Genomic DNA, 24,819 nt, shown 5'->3' on the forward strand with positions numbered 1-24,819 from the left:
GATGCAGTATAATGATAAAGGAACAAAGTGAGATTCTGAGTTTTGAACTATGTACCTAAGAGTATAGTTTAGTAACTAAAGTGTGACATTAACCCACAGGAAATACATCACATATAAGAAGTTAGCGCCAAAGGCGTTACTATAAAAGTCTGTCGTTTGTAATGCTCCATAAACAAAAATATCTTTGCAGCAAACAGAAATACGAATTTCTAAGTTTTTTGAATTGAATTTTATCCTGCCTTGACCTAATAATGCAACATGTCTCCATAAAGTTAGGTTGTCATGTTACAAGAATCTTGTAGCTGTCATTAGAAAAATCTTGCAACCCTATATATTTCTCCATACTCTTGAAAGGGACATACATTTTTTTTTTTTCATCTTGCAGGGAGTCAAACCATGTACAACTTTCTGGGTCGTCTTGCTTGCTACCTGCCATCGCTCTCCACTGACATAAAAAAAGCCGTTTCCGAAACGACGGATTCTTTCGGAAGAGGAGGGGAAACGCACCAAAATAAACGTTTTTAAGAAGAGGTTCACTATTTGTCCACTACAGTGCAGCGCTGCATGGGTGGAGATATCTTTCTTGCTTTCAGAAAGCTGTACTGTGTAAACAGTAAATAGTAAGATGGGTTGTAAGATTCTTTAATGACAGGGGGGCGCGGTGGCTCAGTGGTAGAGCGTTCACCTCCGGTGCTTGGGGTCTCTGGTTCGATCCCAACTCGCGCCGTGTGGACTTTGTGGTGGACAAACACCGTGCTCGTGGGTTTTCTCAGAGTTTTCCCGTTTCCTCGCACTTTCTTTATTCCACCACTTTCACTCACTTCTCATTATCACCGTCTCCTTTAGCCTAACCGGCATAATCGTGGTACGTTAAACTTAAAGATTTCATTTCATTTATTTCTTTAATGACACCTATAAGATTCTTGCAGCATGGCAACCTAGCTTCAGAAGTGAAAAGACTTAAATGTGAGTGATCATACTCTATAAAAAAGGCAGCAGCAAGAATGGTCAAAATTGCAAAGTTAATTTTTTTCTGCAACGCAATCAAGTACTTGAGATAAAACTGTCTTGCGTGAGCACCCAAATGATAATCGATAATTTGACGCAAAACGTTTCAGTACCCAATTATCATCTTCTTCAATCGATAATTTGACGCAAAACGTTTCAGTACCCAATTATCATCTTCTTCAATGCATGTGCCTTGGGAATTTACATTGCTTGTAAAACTCAGTTTTCGCACTGCAGAAACGATGTTTCTTGAGCCACTCCAATTCCTATTAAAACCCAATGCTTCCTCTTCTTAGAATTTTCCCAAAAGAGTAATAAATATTGATGTTAATTAAAACTGGTTTCAAGTTTTTATGAATATCATAAAAGTGTGTTGTTTTATCTCTCTCCCATGTTTTTGCAATTGTATTTAAAATATCCAGCGAAATGTGATTCCATGTTTTAATTAACATCAATATTTACTACACCGGTGTCATAAAGTGTATGCGTCATATTTGAAGGATAAAGTATATGTGAACAAACCACGAAGAATATAGCAGCAAATATCAATAAAAACTAATGATAAATAAAAGAAGTTATTCACAATTATAACTTTTGGCCCATCCTGTATTAATTAATAGTCATTAATGTGAGTAACAAATAAATCTCACAGTAAATAGTGAAATACTGTATATATATATGATTTACATACCTTTTCGAGATCTTTCTTTTTCTCGACAGGCTCCGGACTGTTGAGGAATTTGATGAGATCATCATCACTTTGGGTTTCAAGAGTTTCAACCGTTTTCGACGAAGAGATGTTCGTCCCTAAATTTGGAGATGATTTTACAAGAGGTATAGCAGCGTGGTTTGGAATAGGCCGTGTTAATGTTGTTGGAGGAGTGTATCTTAAAGGAGGTGGCGCTGAAGGAATGTCTCTGAAATGAAGTAAATAGATACGTAAGACACATAGTTCTATGTAATTAGTTTCAGGAAATTAAAAATACTTGTATATATATGAACATTTCCATAATAAAGCATTCTTTCAATCACCATTACACTCTTCTTATACAATAGGACAATACTCCTTTTACAAAGGAACATGGAATAAGGATCTGCTAAATAGTTCACTGGGACTCGAATCGAATACGGGTCTCCTGCCTGCACCAAGAGACAGTCACATTCGTTCCCTACATGCAAAACAACGTCAATGCAGGCCTCCCAGCAGGACATCAAAAAATATACGACAGTTTGGTTTATACAATGTAATATTCTGCTCTCAAGAACAGAAAATAAATAAATAAATAAATGTATTGTATGTAAAGGCTATCCCCTTCACCCCAATGGACAACTATTTGTTATTCAAAAAACAGCTCCAATATCTTTAGAATTCAGAACATATTCGCACTACCTCAGAAGAAAAAAAAATCCATTTTTATTCCCAGATTTTTCAGGACGCGTATTAAGTACAGCAATATTACAAGGCATTGGGATATGTTCGTGAATACCAACACACCTCAATGCATAGCCAATACTTCTGCACACACTGCTGAAAGAAAATATTAACACAGCTTGCGTTATAAGAAACTGGAACATGGCAAGGTTCCTCATCTAAGCTTCACCGGGGAGAATAGGCACATAGAAAACAAAGATGGGAACAAATGTGGCCATGGGAGGATAGGAAAAACCAAATTAAAAAAAAAAAAAAAGTGACGATTAGTGACTGTCCCTCAGACAAATAATGCTAAGACACAGTTAAGCATATTGCTAATATGTACCAATTTAAATCATCACTAGAACAGCTCTTGGTATGCACTTTTAATAATTCAATTACTGAAAAATATAGGAAATATAGGACAAGATTAAAATATAGGACAAATAAACACTAATTTCTAAAATATAGGAAAAAAGGACATTCGGGAGCCCTGGAATCGTAAAACGATTGGAAAATGTGGTATGTGAGTTTAATTTTTAGAAGTTCACTGAGGCTCCCTAATTTGACTTTTAGCAGATTGACCAATAAATTTATTGCAAATATATGCAGGTATTAAACCAACCGCATGTATTGCAAAGCCACACTCAGGAATTCTATTATTCTACTTACAGATTTCTATGCCGTGATTCCTGAATTTCCAAGCTTTCGACTCTGGCCTGGAGTCTTGGTCACGAAGGTTAAAAACAGGGATTTTTTTTTTTTTTTAAAGAAATATCAAGGAATAAAAAGGAACGGACTTACCAAAGGAACTGCTGTGTTGTACATAAAACACGTCGTCCACCGAGTCAATGATATCCAAATGAGTTTGAATTTGATTGAACTGATTCTGAGTTTAGCGTCCTTTTCAGCAACGAGGATATATGAGACGCGAACTACTGATTAATGTGGAATCCGAACCACATGAGCTCCCGCCGGGAATCGAACCCGGGTCTCCCAAGCCAAAGGCGCGTACGCTAACCGTTTAGGGACGAAGGAGCTTTATCTCAAAATGAGGAGAAGCGAACAAAAATATGGCAGAGTCAGTTTGCGCGCCTTTTTTTGTTCCTCATTGGAAGGTTGCCAGCTCATGTTGCTATTTTTTACTGCCATGCCAATGCTCTGAAAATTTTGTAATTAACGTCTCCCGTTCGTCATTCAACCATCCTTTATCTAGATTTATTTTTTCATTTATTTTATGAATAAATACTGTTTCGAAAACTAGTCTCCGTACTTCATTTCTAGCTCTAAATAAAATTTTTGAATCTTCTACTTTCTGTTGCGTTTCTTTTAATGTTTCGAAAAAAACTGACACCGGATTTTCCGCTTTCGAATCTCTAATGTGTTCCTTTACTCGGACTTTCAAATTTCTTTTCGTTTTGTCTATGTAACCCTCGTGGCAGCTCCATTTTATCTCGTAAATAGCCGATTTTTAATTGGGGTCAGGGTAATAACTCTTCAATTGTGTGATGTTCTTTTCAAAGTTTTTCAGAGTTTTAAAGCTGTACGGAAAACGTACTGTAAAAATCACATACAACAGCATGTGATTTTTACATACATAAAAATCTACCCATTCCTACAAGATGAAGTCTAATTTATCGTTCATTTTTTCCTAAAGATATATAAATTAGTATCAATTAGGGAAGATATAAATAATAAACTAGATATCAAATTTGAATTAGGCGAAAAGAATGGATATCTGAGAAACTTTGGATAAACTAAGAAAAAGGGTTTTCGACTTAGAATATATTACATGTCTTTTCTATATTGGACTAAACTGTGATCGAGTCTGAATAAAATTGCCAAGATATTTGGGTTTCAAGTTAGATACAAATAGGGTGATGATTTTACGATTTTTAGAGTTAAGAAATTTTAATAACCTGTCACCGTCCTACAGTTCATTTTTGCGATTTAAAAGAGACATTGAGAAAATAGATTTATTATGAACTTTATTAACTAACCCTCGTATAAACCCAAATGTTCTAGAAACTCTTTGTCATCGCTTTGGTGTGCCTTTTCATCTGTGTTAGTAGACTTCCGTTAGATTTCGTAACCTTATATGGACATGCGTTGCAGAGACAGTGGTTTCCTTTGTGAACGCTCTCAGTCCCGAAAGAAACGGGAAAGTTGCAAAAACACTATACCTCTTGTCATTGCTTAACACTGATTTGACTAGTTAAAATGCCCGCACTTCTTCAGCCAAAGAGTGCGAACTTGGTAGTATACGTCATCATCTGGGTGCTCTAGCACCAAGAACTTGTACACAATAGCTGACTGAACAAAGGGGCAGTTGCTCTGCACCTGATCGACGAGACAGTCGTCGACGTTCATTCCAACGCGCTTCCGAAAGCAGCATTTAGGCTGCCTATACTCGCTCTTACTAGTAGTCAACGATGTGCACGTAAACATTCTATATTAAAACTTAAAGTGATAAAGTTTCTTTATCTATATGTGGAAGTGATAGTTCGTTGTTCTTCACATAAAAAAATTTTACGTAAGTGTACTCGTCTAATCATACGGCGACAACTCGGAATTCTCACCGAGGAAGTAGCAGTTAACATTTCAACGTTGGACTTCAACTTCAACAACTACGCATATATTTGAGTACAGGACAGAGGAGGTGCGACGCCAACAGGCTAGCCGAAGAAACACGTGAGTTATCTTTCATATTAAGCCACCATATTATCTGCTATTCAAGCCACCACACCGTTGTGTTACTGATACTGAGTTGTTAACAATAGATGCATTTAAAACATATATGCTTGTAATATCTGTGTTTATATAGTAACATTACACTCGTTTTACCAAAAGATTATTTTGTCATTTGTTGTAATATCATATGTGTAACTTAACCAATGTCTTATTTACGTTGCTTATGCTTTCATCCGCGATGTTCCCAGTCATCGTGAGTTGAAAACCGTAAGCATGGGCAAGTGATCGTGTACGTCATGGTGTAACTGGGAATCACAATTAAGAAAAGGGGGTATATGAGAAATAAAAGCTGTTCCGAACCACGACGTAGAACAACGATTACACCCGAAATGGCTCAACCGTGACAAGACGCACTTTCATCTTCGGATAGAACTGCATTTAATTATTTTAGCGTTCATTTACCAAAATACGAAAATAGTAAACATTTGAACCACGTAGTCACAGATAGTTACTCAGTACAGAATCATGCGTAGATTGTTTTAACTCGTGAAAAGAAAAGAGCAAGAGAAAAGAAAATAAAAGGTAGTGTTTGAAAACAGAAAGTAAATTCAATTACCACAGAAATATTAGTAGCATAATTTGTTTTGTGCGAGATTAAAACGTTTTGTCCATTCGCGAACTTTTATTCCGCTAACTTTTCACAGTACGGAAGCACAGAACAGCTGATTACACATACACACACACATACACACACAGTTGTAGTCACATATGCACCTTTCATGAGTAAAGAATGAAAAAACGTATCTCGTGTAAGATATTTGTTTATGTTTGTGTAATTTTCTAGTGAAACATCTCATTTAGTGGAAATTTAAAGCAAGTGTTGTGTAATTGAAATTATACTGGTTTTAGAAAAGTGTTTGTTTACATTGTTATTTACTTCAAGTGTTTGTTGCTGCATGTTTTACATTGTGATTTAGTTACTTGTAAGTTAAGTAAACATGGAGAGTAGTATTACATTAGAACAAATTCAAGCATTATTAGAGAAACAGTCTGAGAAATTAGAGCATAAAATTGATAGTACTAACGAGCGAATAAAGGAATTGGCAAACGAGTGCACAAACAATAAGTTAGAATTAGAAAGCAAGTTTGATTGCAAATTCGATCAGCTAAGTACCGACATTATAACTACCAATAATTCCATTACAGAGGTTCGCGTTACATTAGCTAACTTAACCAAACGCGTCGAGACAGACAATGCGGAACATAAGAAAAGTATTGATGAGTTACGAGAAGTTGTTCGAACGGTGCAGGTTGAGTGTAGGCAAGCCGCCGAAAAACAACAATGCGAAATTAATGTCATTAAAGAGGAAGTGCAAGGGGTAAAAGATCAGGTGGATGAAATCGAAAAATGTCAAGTACTTATGAATGGGAAATGTGAGGTTATGGGTTTCCGTGTAAACAAGCATGAAAACACAATACATGAATTGAACGGGTATGTTAAAGAACTCGCGGAAAAAACGAGTGAGATAGGTGAAGAAGTGCATGCGCACCGGCAAATTTTGAAATTGAATAGTGAGCGATCAGATGGAATCGAACAGACCTTAGAGAGTTTTAGAGAACATCATAAGGCCACTGTTGAAATGATAATCGAGCATTTTGAAAAACAACCCGCTGTCATTGTAAAATCTGAACATGATCGCGACTTCACGCATGAAATGCATAGGTTAGAAAAAGTAAACCGTGAATTGTTGGCGCGACAAGAGTACATTGAAAACAAACTGCAACAACTACATACTAATGCACGCGGGTCTCCACGTAAGGAAAGTCAATCTGATCATGAGTGCCACGATACAGACTATCAAAGTGAGGGATTCGAATCCGATGAATCTGATAGTAGTGTGAAACGAGTATACTCACGTAGATTTTCTAAGCCTAAACGTGTCATTCAAGTCAGAGATTTACAGTACTTACCAAAATACACCGGACTTCCGGATGGCACAACTGCACGCTCATATATTCAGGATTTGAAAGAAAAGGCCCGAGTTGTAGGGATATACGAAGATGATTTAGTTAACCTCATCCCCTGTCTCGTTGAACAAGTTGCTAAAGAATGGGTCACAAATTACCCTCGAGAATTTGAAACTTTTAGTCAGTTCGAAAGAGCATTAATCAATACATTTGATTCAGACACCATTGTTGCTAGCCAAATTGCTTCGTGCAGAAGCAAAAGATTTGATCCCAAGACCCACGACAATGTTCGCAGCTTTGCTACCAAACAGTACCAACAATTGAGAGATTTGAACCCGGAAAGTTCACCCGCGAAGATCATTGCAAGTATTATTGATACTTTGCCCCGCAGGTATCGCGAAGAACTGACGTTACATCCGTGTACTTCCTTTCAACAGTTCTTAGCAAGCATTGCCAGAATTGAATCATTACGATTTACTGAAAACGGTAATATGAAGAGAAATTATAATACGTATAAGAGTAATAATTATAAAGATAATCGTACATTTCGCGTGCAACAAGCTCGAACGACAAATAACTCATCTAATGCTCAACAAAGGAATAACAGGCGAAATAATCAGGGAGACGGTACTCGACACAATTCGCGTGATACGAACAGCCAGGATGCTGAAAATGCACAAATGAACAACGAGCAGAATCGAACCCAAGAACTTCGTAGTGAAAGGGACAATAATTGGCGTGGTAATAATAATCGAAGACCAGGACAACGTCGCGGGAATAATAGAGGACGGGGAAATTATAGACATAATTGGAGGGCCCAAAATAATAATAGGTCAAACCAGAATCGAACCCAAGACCAGTCACGCGAAGAATCGGAAAACTGAATGAAGACGGGTTTCAAGGGGGGACATCCGTCGAAACAGCCACTAATCAAATCCCCAATAATGTATTCCGTGTTCGAAATTTCACATTCGAATCTGATTCAGATTTAGATCAAGATGCTAGAAGTGACACTGAAGACGATAAGTTTGAAGAAAAGATAGTCAAAGCGTATGGTAGGCAATATTCTGCTTATATTAATACATGTGTGAATGGAATTGAAATAAAAACATTGTGCGATACAGGAGCAGAGACGTCATTAGCCTCTTACGACCTGTGGAAAGAAATTACAAAAGAGATCTCATTTCCTAAATTACAACCAGCTGATGATGTTCTCATTGTAGATTATAGTGGAAAGTTTAAGAAAAAGTGCAAGGGTAGGACTGTCATACCAGTCGAAATAGATTCACTTACATTTACATTGGAAGTTTTTGTTGTGGCAGATTTAAATGAGAAATTTATAATGGGCTTGAATGCATTAGAACAATTACAAAGCATCATCAATCTTAGTCAAGGTAACATTTCATTAGAATATGATAACATTAGGGTGGTTGTCTCCCTTTTGCCCATCGAATCACCAGGTCGTGACGATGACAGTGAGTCGTGTGTTGGATCAGCTGACGAAGATGATGTCAGCGGAAGACAACCTTGTATAAATAATGTTAATTGTGGTCAGGAAGAAACTGTTCTTAAACGGGTAGCAACATCACAACAATTGAAAGCTGCTGTTGACCGTGCTAGTACATTAGGCCCCCATCAAAAGGAACAACTCTTGGATTTATTGTTTCGATATAGAGAAATTTTCACGAATTATCCCGGTAGATGTAAAGGTTTTCAGTATGAAATGGAGATTGATACTAATGAACCCTTGGTTCGTAAACAGTATCCTATAGCATACAAGCATTTACCGTTTGTAAGAGGAGAGATTAAAAAGTTGTTGCAACTGGGAATAATCACTAACAGTCAATCTATTCATAGTAACCCCATTCTAGTCGTCCCGAAAAAGAACAATAAACAAAGATTATGCATTGATTTAAGGGCTGTTAATGAACATTCAGTTTTAAGGCAAGTTAAACCAGAACGAATAGAAGATTTGTTAGCCAAATTACAGGGAAAACCTTTTACTAGCGTCTTGGATTTAAATTCCTCGTATCATCATTGTCCTTTACATCCAAAATCTCAACCGTATACGGCATTCAATTTTGAGGGACAGTGTTATCAATATCAGCGAGTACCTTTTGGGTATAGGAATGGTGGGCAAGCTTTAAATGCTATGATGTCTCATGTATTAGGCCCAGAGTTACACAGCAAAATCATTCGGTACATCGATGATAATTTAATCACAAATGACAGTTTCCAGGAGCATTTACAGTTGTTAGATCAGATTTTTGCCAAGTTTAAACAGTATAATATAACATTGAATATTGACAAGTGCTTGTTCTGTGCACCAGAAGTATCATTTTTGGGGTACATCATCAGTCCCGAAGGAATAAAGAAAGATGAAAGGACCATAAAAGCAGTCAGGGAATTACCAGTACCCACCAACATTAAAAGTTTGCAATCTGCGTTAGGATTATTTAATTGGTGTCAAAATTTCATACCGGACTATGCTACAAAAGCCGTTCCGTTGTATGCATTGGAAAAGAAGGGTAAAAAATGGCAGTGGACTGAAGAATGTGAGAAAGCTTTCAATCAAATTAAAGATGACATTTGCGCAAATATTTTGCTGTCACATCCTGACTTCACAAAACCTTTTTACGTCCAGGTGGATGCTTCGACCGTCGGATTGGGATGTAAATTATGGCAAGAACAAGATGGGAAACCACGAATCATTCAGTGTATTAGCCGTACCTTGACCTCATGTGAACGTCGGTACTCGATTTCGGAACTTGAATGCCTTGCAGTTATATACGCTTTGAGAAAATGGAGACCCATGTTGTTAGGAAGACGAATTATTATTGTCACTGACCACCATGCTCTTTTATTTCTTAAACGTGTAAAATCTTGGAACAATAGGCTATCACGCTGGAGTGCGGAAATTAGCGAATTCCAACATGACATTGAGTTTGTAAAGGGAGAGACTAATAAATTTTGTGATGCCCTTAGTAGATTATTTCCATCGCATGAACATAGATTGCTTAAGGTACATTCCTTTCAAGTATTACAAGACGAAGTTCTTAACATCTCTCCTCAGCGATTAGCAGACCTTCAAAGAGAATGTCCAGACTACAGAAACGTCATACGTGTTTTAGAAGGAACGGTGGACGAAATTGAATTTCGAAACAGTAGGTCATGGAAACAAAACTACAAGTTAGAAAATGATATCTTGCTAATTCGAGATTTTCACCATCCTAATAAGTGGAAAATTTGTATACCACCAGTTTTGGTTCACAACATACTCACCGCGTACCATTCTGACGTAGGTCACCCAGGCACTGATAGAACTATTGCATTCATTTCCAAAGCATTTCATTGGAAAGGACTAAGAACTTCGGTCAAAAATTTCGTGAGAGATTGTATCACATGTGCTCGTATGAAACCAGATCAACACCCACCAGCTAAGTTGTTAAGTACCATCCCGTCACGCCGACCGCGAGATTGCATTTCCATTGACATGTTAGGAGCGTACCCAATTGGAAAATCACAGAAGCGTTTTGCTCTTGTTATTATGGATTTGTACACACGGTATTGTACAGCATTTGCATTAAGGAGTTCTACAGCCAAAGCGATTGTTAGATGTTTTGAAGAATATTATTTCCCCATGCTCGGACTGCCTCGTTTTATTTTATCAGATAATGCGCCAGTTTTCCATTCTAAATGTTTCGTTCAAGCTATGAAAAAATACAATGTGGTCGTGAAGTATTGTACTGTCTATCATGCTCAAAGTTCTTTGGTAGAGAGAGTGAATAAAGAACTGGTTCAAACATTAAGAACTTTATGCTCACAATCACATACGGAATGGGCTGAAAATTTGACACAGGCTGTACTTTTGTATAATTACTCTATTTCACAAAACCTAGGAGTTTCTCCAGCTAGTTTACACCTGAACATAGATTCTTCACGTCCCATATTTGTGCATTTTGGTGTTAATGTTAAGGAAGAGGTATCTGACGAGGATGGGATAAATTGGAGTAATAAATTAGTTTTGGCCAATATGAAACGAACTGAAAAAATCAAAAAGAGGAATAAAAGGTGGAATGAAACCCAAACGCACAGACGTCTAGTGCGCGTGGGAGACTTTGTATTTGTGCGACAGCATAATGTGAGCAGCCTTATAAAGAAACAAATCGCAAAGTTTTTTGAACTTTTCCGTGGGCCATATATATGCACTAGTGTGTCAAGTAACAACAGGGCAGTTGAGTTACGGGACCCTTTGAGTGGTGAAAGCATAGGATATCAATCTATGGATAGGGTCAAGATCTGGACGCCTACACCACAAACGTATAATACTTGGCTACTGTTGGCCAAGAAACATTTACCTGAAGATGAAATTGGAAAATTGCAGAACCTTCCCCATCGACTTGAGACAATTGATGATCCGTTACCTCTGTTGCAACCTGAGTGTGAAATTCATAACCATCAAGAACCCATGAGTGAAGACAGTAACGAAACACAGCTTAAACAATGTTCTGTACGATTAAAAAATATGCATAAGATAAATCATTTTTTGTACAAAACACGTGATTTGTATCTCACTGACTACTGTATGCGTTCCCCAGAGTGGACCAGTGAATGTCTTAAGGTGATTATGCCCAATTATTCCAGTGGACTTCAATTATGGCACTGGAAAAAAAAAAAAAAAAAAAAAAAAAAAAAAAAAAAAAAAAAAAAAAAATTGTGGGTGAAATGGAAAAGTAAGAAGTTGTGCCATTCTTCTTTTAGAGACACCAATGGAAACATAAAGATTGTTATTTCTTTTGTTTTAATTATTCCCCACCGAATTTCGAAAGTTAGGAATTTGTTTTTCAGTCTCAAGTGTGTGCACACTGTCACCGACGCGCCCAGCCAGAGGAACCACCAGTATCCATTCATAATCAGGTACGTTCATTTAAATATCATGTTTTATTCTTTCTTTACAGTTTTTGGAGATGAAAGATGAAAGGAAAACCAGAGGAAGGACAGTATTGGAAATTTTAAATAGGTAATCAATTTAGATCGCGATCTCGGACTTTGAAAATTTTAACAAGGCCCCACCACTTTTGAAAACTATGGTCATCCCGTTTTGGATACAGAACTTCTGTATCAAATTTTTGTTAGGATGTTTATGTTTTGTATGTCTTATTTCTTTTCAGGTGCCTTTTGGGAACCAAATGCCATTAATAAAGTTTTACTATTCCATTTTCTTTTGAGTTTTTGTTCATTTACCTTATATGATTATATAACATTTAGCTGTCCCCATACTATTAGGCATTTAGAAAAATGTTAGGCAATTAGAGACACTTACAATTCAATTAGAGAAATACTAATGAATGTTACAATTAATTATGAAATTTGGATTTAAAAAAAAAAAAAAAAGGTGTGGTTTTCAGTTAACGAATTTTTTCATCTGACTTTATCATGAAGTATGTGCAAAAATATAATGAGTTTTGTAACATAAGACTGGTTAGGCGTCGAAACACTAAAAAATCAAATAATACTTAGTATGATTTTGAAGGTAGTGGAAAATGATGTTGAATTTAAGAAATTTGTTTACGAATTTATCCACGTATAATGTTCGTTATGTAAAGTCAGTGGGTGTTTGTTACGACACTAACGAAATTTTGAACTTAATTGAATTTAATTACAAAATTGTTCTATAAGTTAAGAAGAGGTAAAAGGTTGAAAATTATAATTCAAAACCCTAGAGGCGTCACCACTTTCTTTCTAAATTACAGTGACGAAATCGGTGTGGCGTCCGGTTGGGCCTCAGCTAGTGTGTGATTTGGCTGACACACACACACTTCTAAATTCCTTTTTCGGCTTATGACATTCTAAATCTATTTATTTAAGAATAAGACATTTAATTTGACGCTTAAAATTTTACATTTTATTAGATATTCATTTTTAATTGACGAAAAAGAGATCATAAATTGTGTTTATTTGGATTTTGGCAAATAACTTTTCTCTTCTTTTTTCCTGTAGTACGCTTTTCGAGAAGCGTTACGTATAGATATAATAATGCTTCTTGAAAATTGTACTACCAATGACTACCGACACAATTTGGTATCGGAGTATAAAATGTTTTCTTTTAATTAGGTAGCAATTACCTACAATAAATATGGTAAAATAGAAATTGTGATAAAATTGGCTTATAAAAAGAGAAAATATATAATATATATATAGATTGGTCGCAAAACATTATGGAAACTGAATAATCAAAAGTATTATCAACCTTAAAATTCATTAACGTCGGTAATTTCGAACAAAATTTGATAAGTGTTGTTTTCATTTTGAAAATAAATTTATTTTCGAAAAAAAAAAAAAAAAAAAAAAAAAGAATAATATTTTGCATCGTAAAGAATCCAATGTTGAAGTATTCTCGTTATTTGTGTAAGTTTGAATCAGAAACTTGTTTCAGCTTAGTGAAATGTTTTCGAAATTAGTTTTGTATGTTAAGTTGGGATTTCAAGCAATGTTTTTTTCAGAATTAAATTTGTGTTATGAGAATACATCAACTTTATTATGTAACAGTAGATGCTAAACTGTACTGATGTTCAATCAACAAGTTACAAATATTATGGAAATTGATAATTAAATTTATCATTAGTTTTGAATTCATTAACATTATTGGTCTGATTTTAGATAAAAGTTGATAAATATTGTTTTAAATTTTGAAATAAATCCATTTTGGAAATAGAACATGCGAGTAATTAATCAAGAATGATATTTGTCGGATGTAATGAGTAATTCAGGATGTGAAAATTTTCCAATTTCAGTTCTTTTAACTTCTCTTGTATGAAAAGAGTTTGTCGGTTCTTAAGTGAACATTGTATAATTTTCAACCCACTGATTATCATGGTCGGACTCGTAGTATTGACCTTATTATCTTGTTTCGTTAAGGTCATTACAACTCTGTTATTTATTTTTCATTGTTCATATGAAAGAAAGATAAGCATGACATGTTTGTGCTGGATGCCGATTAGCGTTCCCTTACGCACGCATAATTCTATTAGTCTGCTGGAAAATTGTCATTCTGAGTTGTAGATAATTGTGGTGTTAGATTGGTGGACGATTTACTTGATTGTGACGTTACTCTCGAATGTGACTATATAACCCGGATTTGATAAGTGCAATTTGCTAGTAAAGCCGCACAATTCTATTGTACCGGCTGGCGCCCTCTGATAGAATACTTTGTAAACCTACTAATTTTGTAGGTATGAGCGGGCCGAAAATTATTAATAATTAATGAGTGATTAATGGTACTAAGATACGGGGCTGTAGTATCAAACTCCCCTCCCCCCAGGGTATTCTTATTGTCCTTTTCATATATTTATTTTCTTGAAACACCTTCTTCAGGTCTAGATACTGACAGTCCAATCGGGGTTGGAAAATTTTACCCGGTTATGACATAGCTGTAATGCGCAAAGCATTCAGCTGGGTGGAATAAGGTTTTCGTGCAGGAGCGATTTATTTAAATCGTCGGGGAGCTCAACGACCCCGCACACTCCAGTTATGGGAAAAATTGTGAGTCGGTGCCTTTTTGGTCTTCGGGACCAATTCATTAACCTATATTTTTGTTTAATTAACGACTTACAACCTGTGCTGTCAACCAATGACACTCAGGGTGGCACTATGTAAGGCCTAACCGCCGTTTAACTTGTGTATATATTAAAATGTTTTAAAGTTTATTAGTTATGTTATGTAATGCAAGTATATAGATTGATATTTTAACTATTTTGCATATTATGATATAATCCGTAAAAATGTTAGCGTATAGGTAGGTCTTGTTTAGTTTTGAACTTTATTAGTTTATGAATAGATTTTGCATATTTAGTGAAAAAATGTAATCAGAATTTGAATTTCATTTACATATTGTATTACTTTCATATATTACGTTCATATGTTCGAATCATGATTCTGGAAAACAGACATTTAAAAATGAAGAAGTAGTTTTAATGTGGAAAACATATTTAAAAAAAAAAAAGTTTGCTTGCACAATTTTTTACAAGTTTATCTATTGCTCAACGACTCACACAAAGGAGAGAATACCTAATTATGTTTCGTTTGTTTTAAATAATTCATACAGGTGAAAAATTTCATTTAATTCACTTTATTAGAGTTTCATCCATTTCAATATGAGAAAAGTATTAGTTGGAACTTTCGCTATACAGTTCATTGGAATATAGTGATCATGATTAACGAATTACTTTGTCGGTTATCTGATTATTTTCATGTTCAAAAGTTCGAAAGGAGAGAACATCGTTTCGAATCAGCACTTGTCAATAAACTCACACAACTATAATGAAAATTTAGATTGAATTTGAGAATTTTGAGAATGGAGAATTTGAAAAAATAAATAATGGAAAGAAATTGGTTCATTGTACAATTTAATAGTAATTAATAGATTCCATTGCTTATAGTATGTTGAGGCAATTAAGTTTAAATCTGTTAGTCACGTTGATGTTAATAATGATCATCGAGCGAACAAAATGATTGTGTGCAAAGTACTTTGAGCTGTATACGTTTTTCAATCGAATGGCAATTGAGCATTACAAATAAGTTAGGGCTATTTTGAGATACCAAAGGCTGTATAGAGCGGCATTCTTATATGAATTTATTGTTACTATGTACGTGCATTTTAACGTGATGTCAAAGGCCATTAAGAGGGCGACTCACGTTCAGAGATGTTACTTCCTGAATACCTAGATTGCTCCTAGATGAGTAGGGAAAGTGTTTAATGTGTTTAGAGGTGGATTGTATATCCCTCTTATTATGTGATATGCGTTTGTGATTAATGCCCGTAGAATTGAGTTGTAGTTTGCCTTTGCCAATAAGATGTTTGTTGAAAATAAAATTAGGAAATGATTGTATCAGCCAAAAGGTTGTATGTTCGCCAATGTTATATAAGTTCCGTGTACTAGTATTGATGTCTACATACTATTTGCAATTAATAAATAAATGAAGGAATAAAATAAAAGTTTACGTTTGCTGTGAGCAATGCTGATATTAAAAAAAAAAAAAAAAAAAAAAAAAAAAAAAAAAAAAAAGTGAGTTGACATGTAATTCTAAATTCATTTGAAACAAATCAATGAATCTCTTGTTTGTTGTTTGAGCAATACGATTACTGAGACTTGATAGTATAATTGATTTTGCATTCTTTTAGTGCTTTCGATATTTAATAAGTTGAAATGTAGTATTTTGAATAATTAATATGTGACTTACATTATAGTTATTTTGTGAATTCTTGTTTTGAAATTTCTTTTGGGATTATTAATATTTTACATGTATGAATATATATTAGTTGATATCACCATTTTGATGTTATATTAGATTTTTATGTTTGATAATTGGATGGTATAAAAACTATGAATAAGAAAATTTAAGTATTGATTAAGTTTGTTGTAAAAGGTGCATATATACACACATTACACTACACAAGCTACATATTAGGAATTTCGATATTACCGTTCGTTACGTTGTGAGGCTACACTTTCGAAATCGGTATACATACTTTATTATTGTTTAGTAGTTAAGCATTTTCAATATTAATGTTTACTTGTACATCTATTTGGTTTTTGTTTATTTGAATATATTATGTGTTTAGTGAAAAATAATTGAAAGGTATATTAAAGTACATTGAATTATAGTGAGAAACCAATGTTTAAAAAAAAAAAAAAAATGAATAAACAAATAACAGGAACTGTAAACTGAAAATATAAATAAATTAAAAATGAACAATTTATTAATGGTGGCATAAAGGTGGCTTTATTCAAACAAAAGGTGGCTTAATTAGAACTTAAAAGTGGCTTAATTCGGACTTACAGGTGGCTTCATATGAATCAAAGGTGGCTTTAGCAAAGGTGGCTTGTTGTCATACAGGATGAATAACCACACAGTTACTTAGTGAAGTGCAATACAGTGCAGTCCCAATACTTCGAATTATCATAGTGAGACCCCAATGATTTTCAATTCTTACACAGTGTGTCCCATAATATAGTGATCTTTTAATAACACTTTAGTACACTAGTGGAGTGACTTATATACAGTGTAGTCCCGATATACTGAATTTTTATGGAGAATTTCCAGTGACAGTTGATTCATATACAGGATGTTCCAAAATACAGTGACCCTCAAGTGACATTCCAGTATGGACTATTAACCCTTCAATGGCCAGGGTTCTCTTCACAAATTGAAGCAATTTGCTCGGACACTGCTCGGGCCCCAATAGGATGTCACCGTCCTACAGTTCATTTTTGCGATTTAAAAGAGACATTGAGAAAATAGATTTATTATGAACTTTATTAACTAACCCTCGTATAAACCCAAATGTTCTAGAAACTCTTTGTCATCGCTTTGGTGTGCCTTTTCATCTGTGTTAGTAGACTTCCGTTAGATTTCGTAACCTTATATGGACATGCGTTGCAGAGACAGTGGTTTCCTTTGTGAACGCTCTCAGTCCCGAAAGAAACGGGAAAGTTGCAAAAACACTATACCTCTTGTCATTGCTTAACACTGATTTGACTAGTTAAAATGCCCGCACTTCTTCAGCCAAAGAGTGCGAACTTGGTAGTATACGTCATCATCTGGGTGCTCTAGCACCAAGAACTTGTACACAATAGCTGACTGAACAAAGGGGCAGTTGCTCTGCACCTGATCGACGAGACAGTCGTCGACGTTCATTCCAACGCGCTTCCGAAAGCAGCATTTAGGCTGCCTATACTCGCTCTTACTAGTAGTCAACGATGTGCACGTAAACATTCTATATTAAAACTTAAAGTGATAAAGTTTCTTTATCTATATGTGGAAGTGATAGTTCGTTGTTCTTCACATAAAAAAATTTTACGTAAGTGTACTCGTCTAATCATACGGCGACAACTCGGAATTCTCACCGAGGAAGTAGCAGTTAACATTTCAACGTTGGACTTCAACTTCAACAACTACGCATATATTTGAGTACAGGACAGAGGAGGTGCGACGCCAACAGGCTAGCCGAAGAAACACGTGAGTTATCTTTCATATTAAGCCACCATATTATCTGCTATTCAAGCCACCACACCGTTGTGTTACTGATACTGAGTTGTTAACAATAGATGCATTTAAAACATATATGCTTGTAATATCTGTGTTTATATAGTAACATTACACTCGTTTTACCAAAAGATTATTTTGTCATTTGTTGTAATATCATATGTGTAACTTAACCAATGTCTTATTTACGTTGCTTATGCTTTCATCCGCGATGTTCCCAGTCATCGTGAGTTGAAAACCGTAAGCATGGGCAAGTGATCGTGTACGTCATGGTGTAACTGGGAATCACAATTAAGAAAAGGGGGTATATGAGAAATAAAAGCTGTTCCGAACCACGACGTAGAACAACGATTACAAACCCAAGAACTAAAAGAAAATAAATGTTTTCGCATACCTTGCGTTCTGTACTTGTTTTTCATTCTTAAAATATTTCACTCACTCACATCTGCGAGCATCGTCGGAAGAAACAGCCTTATGAAGACTACATTGCGCAAGTGAGTGAGTGAAATATTGGGAATCAAATACAAGACGAAGGCACGTAGATACATAATTTGCGTAAACATAAAAACCTTAATCTCTTAACAGTTGATTAGTAATAACCATAACAGTAAGGGGGCAGACTACTAAATATTTTTGAAAAACTAATAATTTTTCTTTTGCCCGTTTTTCGTAAGTGGGAAAACGTAATAAAATGTAACTTACCACAGTAATAGACAATGTTATTCTACACCCGAAAATATGAATCGAAAGAATTTTTCAATGTTGCCATCCATAGAAATTACAGTGTGCCCAGAATTTGAATTACTCAAAAATCTAGGTAAAGGCAGCGACTAGAAAAATGAACTCAACGGTAATTGATGACTTATCATGCTGTCTATGTTCCTTGTTTACTACTTTTTAAAAAATGTTTCTATTTATTTTGTAATAATTTATGTAAGGTTTATAAAATAAATTTTTGAGTAATTCAAATTCCTAGATTTTTGAGTAATTCAAATTCTGGTCACACTGTAATTTCTATGGATTGCAACACTGAAAATTCTTCCGATTCATATTTTCGGGTTTAGAATAACATTATCTATTACTGTGGTAAGTTACATTTTATTACCTCCTTCCACTTACGAAAAACGGGCGAAAGAAAAAATATTACTTTTTCAAAAATATTTAGTAATCTGCCGCTTTAATTACACAATACTATTACCTTTGTTTAGCTTGGCTATCCCAAGTTACTTCTGTCAGAAAGCTATCATTTGGATATGCATCTTTCTTTTCCTTCTGAAGTGCAAGGGCTGCATTTTGGTCAAGTCGATTCAGTAAATCTTCTGCTTTTCCCGCAAGACCTGTGATCCAAGACATTTTCTTTTCCTTTCTTTTTGGTTTTGGACTCCGGGTAGTAGCCCAATGTCAAGCTAATTATGCCTAAAAGAAATAATGACAAGGTTAAATTTTCTTTTCCTGTGCCAGTAAGTGCAGCCTACAAACGCAATCAATTTGTTCACATGTGTACTATGACGAAACCGACGATCTTTTAGGATTTGTAAACGGACTCATTTCTTAAAAATTATGCATTATCTTAAAGATACTCGCAACTTTTACTCAAGAGTAATAAGTTCAATTTCGTCCCTTTACTACTGACGTCTATCATGAAAAGATCACGTAAATGTTGTTATACTCCGCGTCACCCGAATTGGCGTATGGCATTAGGCAATAAGCTCGCAGTGTGCTGTTACTAAACCTTCAGGGAGGAATCTAATCATTCATAACTCTCCACAAATACGAACAAAATCAATTTTGAACGATTAGATTTTTCCCTGAAGGTTTAGTAACAGCACACTACGAGCTTATTGGCTGATGGCATACGCTAATTCGGGTGACGCGTAGAGTAATACAGGGTCCGACGAAAATCTGCTGTTTTTGAATCTACAAAACAAAACAAACAAACAAAAAAAAAAAGACTTATAAACATCATCATATGGTGTGGTAAAGTCAATTTCGGCGTAGTGTGTTTGAAGAAGATGGGCATTTAGTGAATATTTTTTTTAATTATGGAGAGATTTTCTCTTGTCAGGACTTCCCAGACTGCTCAAACATCAAAGGTATCTTTTCAAACAAACGTTACCTGGACATCTCACTTTTCAATGAGGTAACATGCCATGACTACCTCGCTTATGTTCTCACCATACGGCCCATTCCAGTGTGCAGAATGTCAGTGACAGGTTGCAAGAGTAAGTTCGCAAAATTGAATTTATTTCATTGATGCCATTTTTAAACTTACATTTTCTTCATCTAGAAGCCTCCCTGTTGATCTAGCGGCTAGCGCGTGTCTATCGTGCACCTGGGTTCCGGGTTCGATTCCCAGCGAACACGAACATTTTAATTTTACAATTATTTACTTTGATTAATCATCCAGTGCCTCACGTAGCGTAGTTGCTAACATCCAGTGCGAGCAGTCCCAGGTTCGATTTCGGTGTGAACAATCCACAGGAAACTTGGAAGCAATCCCCAGGAAACTTAGAAGCAATCCACAAGAAACTTGGAAGCAATCCACAGGAAACTTAGGAGCAATCCACAGGAAACTTAGAAGCAATCCACAAGAAACTTGGAAGCAATCCACAGGAAACTTAGGAGCAATCCACAGGAAACTTAGGAGCAATCCACAAGAAACTTAGGAGCAATCCACAGGAAACTTATAAGCAATCCACAGGAAACTTAGGAGCAATCCACAGGAAACTTAGGAGCAATCCACAAGAAACTTAGAAGCAATCCACAGGAAACTTATAAGCAATCCACAGGAAACTTAGGAGCAATCCACAAGAAACTTAGGAGCAATCCACAGGAAACTTAGGAGCAATCCACAAGAAACTTAGGAGCAATGCACAGGAAACTTAGGAGCAAACCACAGGAAACACTGGGTCGAAAAGAGGTAGAAGCCTTCTCAGGCAAGCTATCCTGGGTGGGGTTTCTCATCGGGCAAATGTCAGGACGGTACCTAACATAAAGATCCGAAGCCACTTTCTTCCTTCTTCACTTTCCCTGATTCTTCATTTTAATACTATGGTAAGTAGTCTTATTTTAGTGTATTACAACACTTCCACTTACCTTTACCTACTGCCTTTAAAAAAATGTGTACATTTTCTCAACACTATCAACTTATTTCTTCTGTAAATCATTCTGCTTTTATTTATTTTAAACTAATTTTGGCCCCCCATTTCTAAACAATTACCCAATTTTGGGGCAAGAGAGGTGTTGCCTTACATGAATGTGTAACAGCGTTTTTTATGTAAATTATTTGGGGGGTTTGGGAGGCTTTGCCCCCATTTATTAACTGGGTTATAGCTGGAGTGTGTTTTGAAAACTTTAGCCCTGGGGGACAAACTTTATAAAAGGATGTTATCTAGAGCATTGGCTCAGAGCTGAAGCGGGTTTTATAAACTTTAACCCCGGGGGATAAACTTTATAATACGCGCTCCAGTTTCTCCTTGTAGGTATCAGATAATTACTTACATTCACACACTCACTCATTCCTTCACTAAAAATGTTTCACATCGTATTTTACCTATTAAGTTTCTTTTTGGTAGAATTGTCTGCTCGAGTGAACCAATTCGCATAATTTCCTGTGTTGTTTATGGGTTCCTTACGGAGTATTACATGGTACAGAGCATAAACTTTGCATTACGCATTGGTATTTCTACCTTATTATACACGTTAGAGGTAAGATCCTGACATAGGCCTAGTTGCATTACTTATACATCCGTATTATGAAATGAAGTAAAATATCTCCGTTAATGTTTAGAAGGGGGCCACATCTTACCTAATATTAAAAATTAGCAAAAGTTTAATAATAATAATAATAAAAAATTCCCCCCAACCACACATCGGACAATATTTTTTCTGTAAAATTTACAAATCTACGCATGACTAAAATAGGGGCATATATTCCGAAGTTGGATTAATGAACCTAATAACAAATTGCAGAAAGTGTGGAAAGGAGATAACAGCGAAAAAACGTGGCGAAAGCGGACGCCCAACTTCGGAATATATGCCATATTATCAAGCACACAAATGATCAAAGTATCCATATCTTTTCTGTAAATTTTAAAAATTTTGCTGGAAACGGACGCCCAACTTTGGAATTTAACCCAAATAGGGGCATCACCTAATCATTTTTATCGCATACCAGCTTACAAACGTATTATTAATTTGTAGGCAATTACTTGAGTATGCGATAACACTGAAATGTATTATGGTAAAAATTCTACAGAATTTTATAAAGTGGGTCCCATATTTTTAATCTGCACAGGAAGGGTGCTTCAAATTTGTATGTTTAAAATACGAATACAAGAGAGAAATCAATTCCTTCATTAAGATTTCTGACCCGTTCAATCCTTGTACTTTAAAGCTCTCGTACGTTATGAAGTACTAAAATATAGGATGGACTTACTAATATACTTAAACGTACACCTTAAAATGTTGCTATATAATTTTATGTGGTTCTTGCAAGTTTAGTAATTACTGCAATTACACTTCACGAAAAAATCTACACGTACATAATTACAATAACTTACGTAAACCTACAGGAACCCTACTACAACTAATAAGAACATGAAGAATTTAAAGAAGTAAAGTGCTGTATTCCAAATTTAGATATTTTATACATACCTTTATTGATTAAATAATAATCAACTTCCTATCTTTATCCATTTAGGCAGAATACTTAATGTTTACATTTTTTCATCACGTACCGGAAACAGTCATATACTTGTCGACATTTTGGACGACTGGTCTCAGTCAGTGTTGCCAACAGGTGGCTTCAGAAAATAACTAAATGACACAGAATCTTGCTAAAAACATTTAAACTAAATGGGCCTTATGCAGTGTCGTTCTCATGCTTGATTAGTAAAATACTAAAGAAATCGACTCATATATGTTTCTGTAGTAGTCAGGTTTTCAGTATGATGCAAATGATATGTCCAAACGACTCTGCATAAGGCGGCATAAGTTCACAGAATTTATAGAATGGCTAACAGAAAATTTCATAATTTTACTGCACTCAACTGTAATATTCTTTATGACATTTTTCAATCTAGTTTACACGGGAAGTTTCAGGAATGCTGGTGTGCTTATACTGTACAGGTAGTTGCCTAGCTAGGCTGTTTCCTTAATTTATCAAGGCCAAATTCTCAGTTCACATATTAATGCCGAGCGAGCGAAGGCCAGTTAGTAGCCAGGTTGATTGCTTTCGTTGGGGCTCAACTGGAAATGAAAGGAAATCTTTGAGTTTTACGTCCCACGGTTATGCCGGTTAGGCTAAAAGAGACGGTGATTGTGAGAAATGAATGAAATGGTGGAATGAAGAAAGTGGGAGGAAACGGAAGAACCCGGAGAAAACCCACGCACACGGTGTTTGTCCACCACAAAGTTCACTTGGCGGGAGCAGGGTTTGTACCCGGGACCGCAGCTGAATTGGGATGCTGGCAAGTGTTCTAGAACTCTGTCAATTTATACCTAAAGTATTAACAGTCAGGGCCACAAGTAAGGATGAGCGAGCGAGGCACGTGCCTTAGTTGAAGGGGCGCCTAATAGAGTAATATATATATATATATATATATATATATATATATATATATATATATATATAATACTGGTACAGTTTTCATTCAAATTCATTATTTAAAGCAGATAATGAATAATTAATTTAATGTAAATCTGGCGAACGTTAATAATATAATATAATATTATATATATATATATATATATATATATATATATATATATATATATATATATATATATATATACTACGTTTTTCCTTGTCTATAGGATAGTCATTCCACGAGGATATCCTTGCAGGCTTCTTTCCCGTAGAATACAAATACAAATACGTATAATGACTATACAAACATTATGTACAAGAGGGCGACTCATAGAATATATTGTAATGAGATCGTGTGGGTGTGGTTACTACTAAAGTTTTTTTAAATGATAATTGCAAACTATTGCAAACATTTTCTATTTTATTTTATATTTCTTTCTTATTTTTTTAACTAATTCATATTCACGAAATTATTCTTAAAACTTTCGAAGCCCATGACGAATGTAACATGTTTCTGTGGTCTACATTATTTATTTTAATGTGGTTGAAAACCTATGTAACGTTGTTTCATTTAAAAGCTAATTTATGGTGCAAAGTAAAACTTTTTATACCGAAACTCGGAGTGCGTGTGCAAATTTCGTGTTTGGTCTGGATTTCTCTGTAAATTTGGGGGACATTCAGTTGCAGAAGGCATATACAGTATATGAGGATTTAAAACAAATTGCATTCAAATTATGCCAAAGATTGTATATTCATAAATATAATGAGAGGGACCACATGAGCTTTGGGTTGCCCGGGAATCCCAGCTCCCAGGATAGGCGCTCTTGCACAAACCCTAAGTTTTTCTGCTATTAAGGTACCTATGTGTATGATGGAGAAAGACATTATTAAACATGAGTTTCGATTATGACGGAATTTCTCAGTCTGGACCCCCCAGCAGGATCGCAAAGATAAGTGAGAAAGATAAATCTAATTGTGAAATACTAGGGGGAAGTTTTTTTTTAAAATATTATTTTAAATTTCTTATTGTGATAGACTTATTTTTATTTCCATACAGGAAACAGAGGAAAAATATTAAACAAAATTTGGAACAGATAATGATTTG

General features: G+C 35.3%; 1 protein-coding gene across 2 annotated transcripts in view; it reads right to left on the reverse strand.

Annotated features, from left to right (window-relative positions):
* LOC145685767 (golgin subfamily A member 5-like) overlaps window positions 1-22,937 on the reverse strand; it is a 60,294-nt gene extending 37,357 nt beyond the window's left edge. For both annotated transcript variants that reach the window (XM_081758288.1, XM_081758287.1), the window contains exons 1-3: window positions 22,781-22,937; window positions 19,323-19,540; window positions 1,700-1,925 (exon numbers count right to left, since the gene is read on the reverse strand). In XM_081758288.1, coding sequence (XP_081614414.1) covers window positions 1,700-1,925; window positions 19,323-19,477 — 381 coding nt within the window. In that variant the 5' untranslated portion in view covers window positions 19,478-19,540; window positions 22,781-22,937. The remainder of the gene's footprint in view (window positions 1-1,699; window positions 1,926-19,322; window positions 19,541-22,780) is intronic.
* Between the last annotated feature and the right edge of the window lie 1,882 nt (window positions 22,938-24,819).

This window comes from Thermobia domestica, chromosome 5, assembly GCF_964235325.1.
Source record: "Thermobia domestica chromosome 5, izTheDome1.hap1.1, whole genome shotgun sequence".
Lineage (NCBI taxonomy): Eukaryota > Metazoa > Arthropoda > Insecta > Zygentoma > Lepismatidae > Thermobia > Thermobia domestica.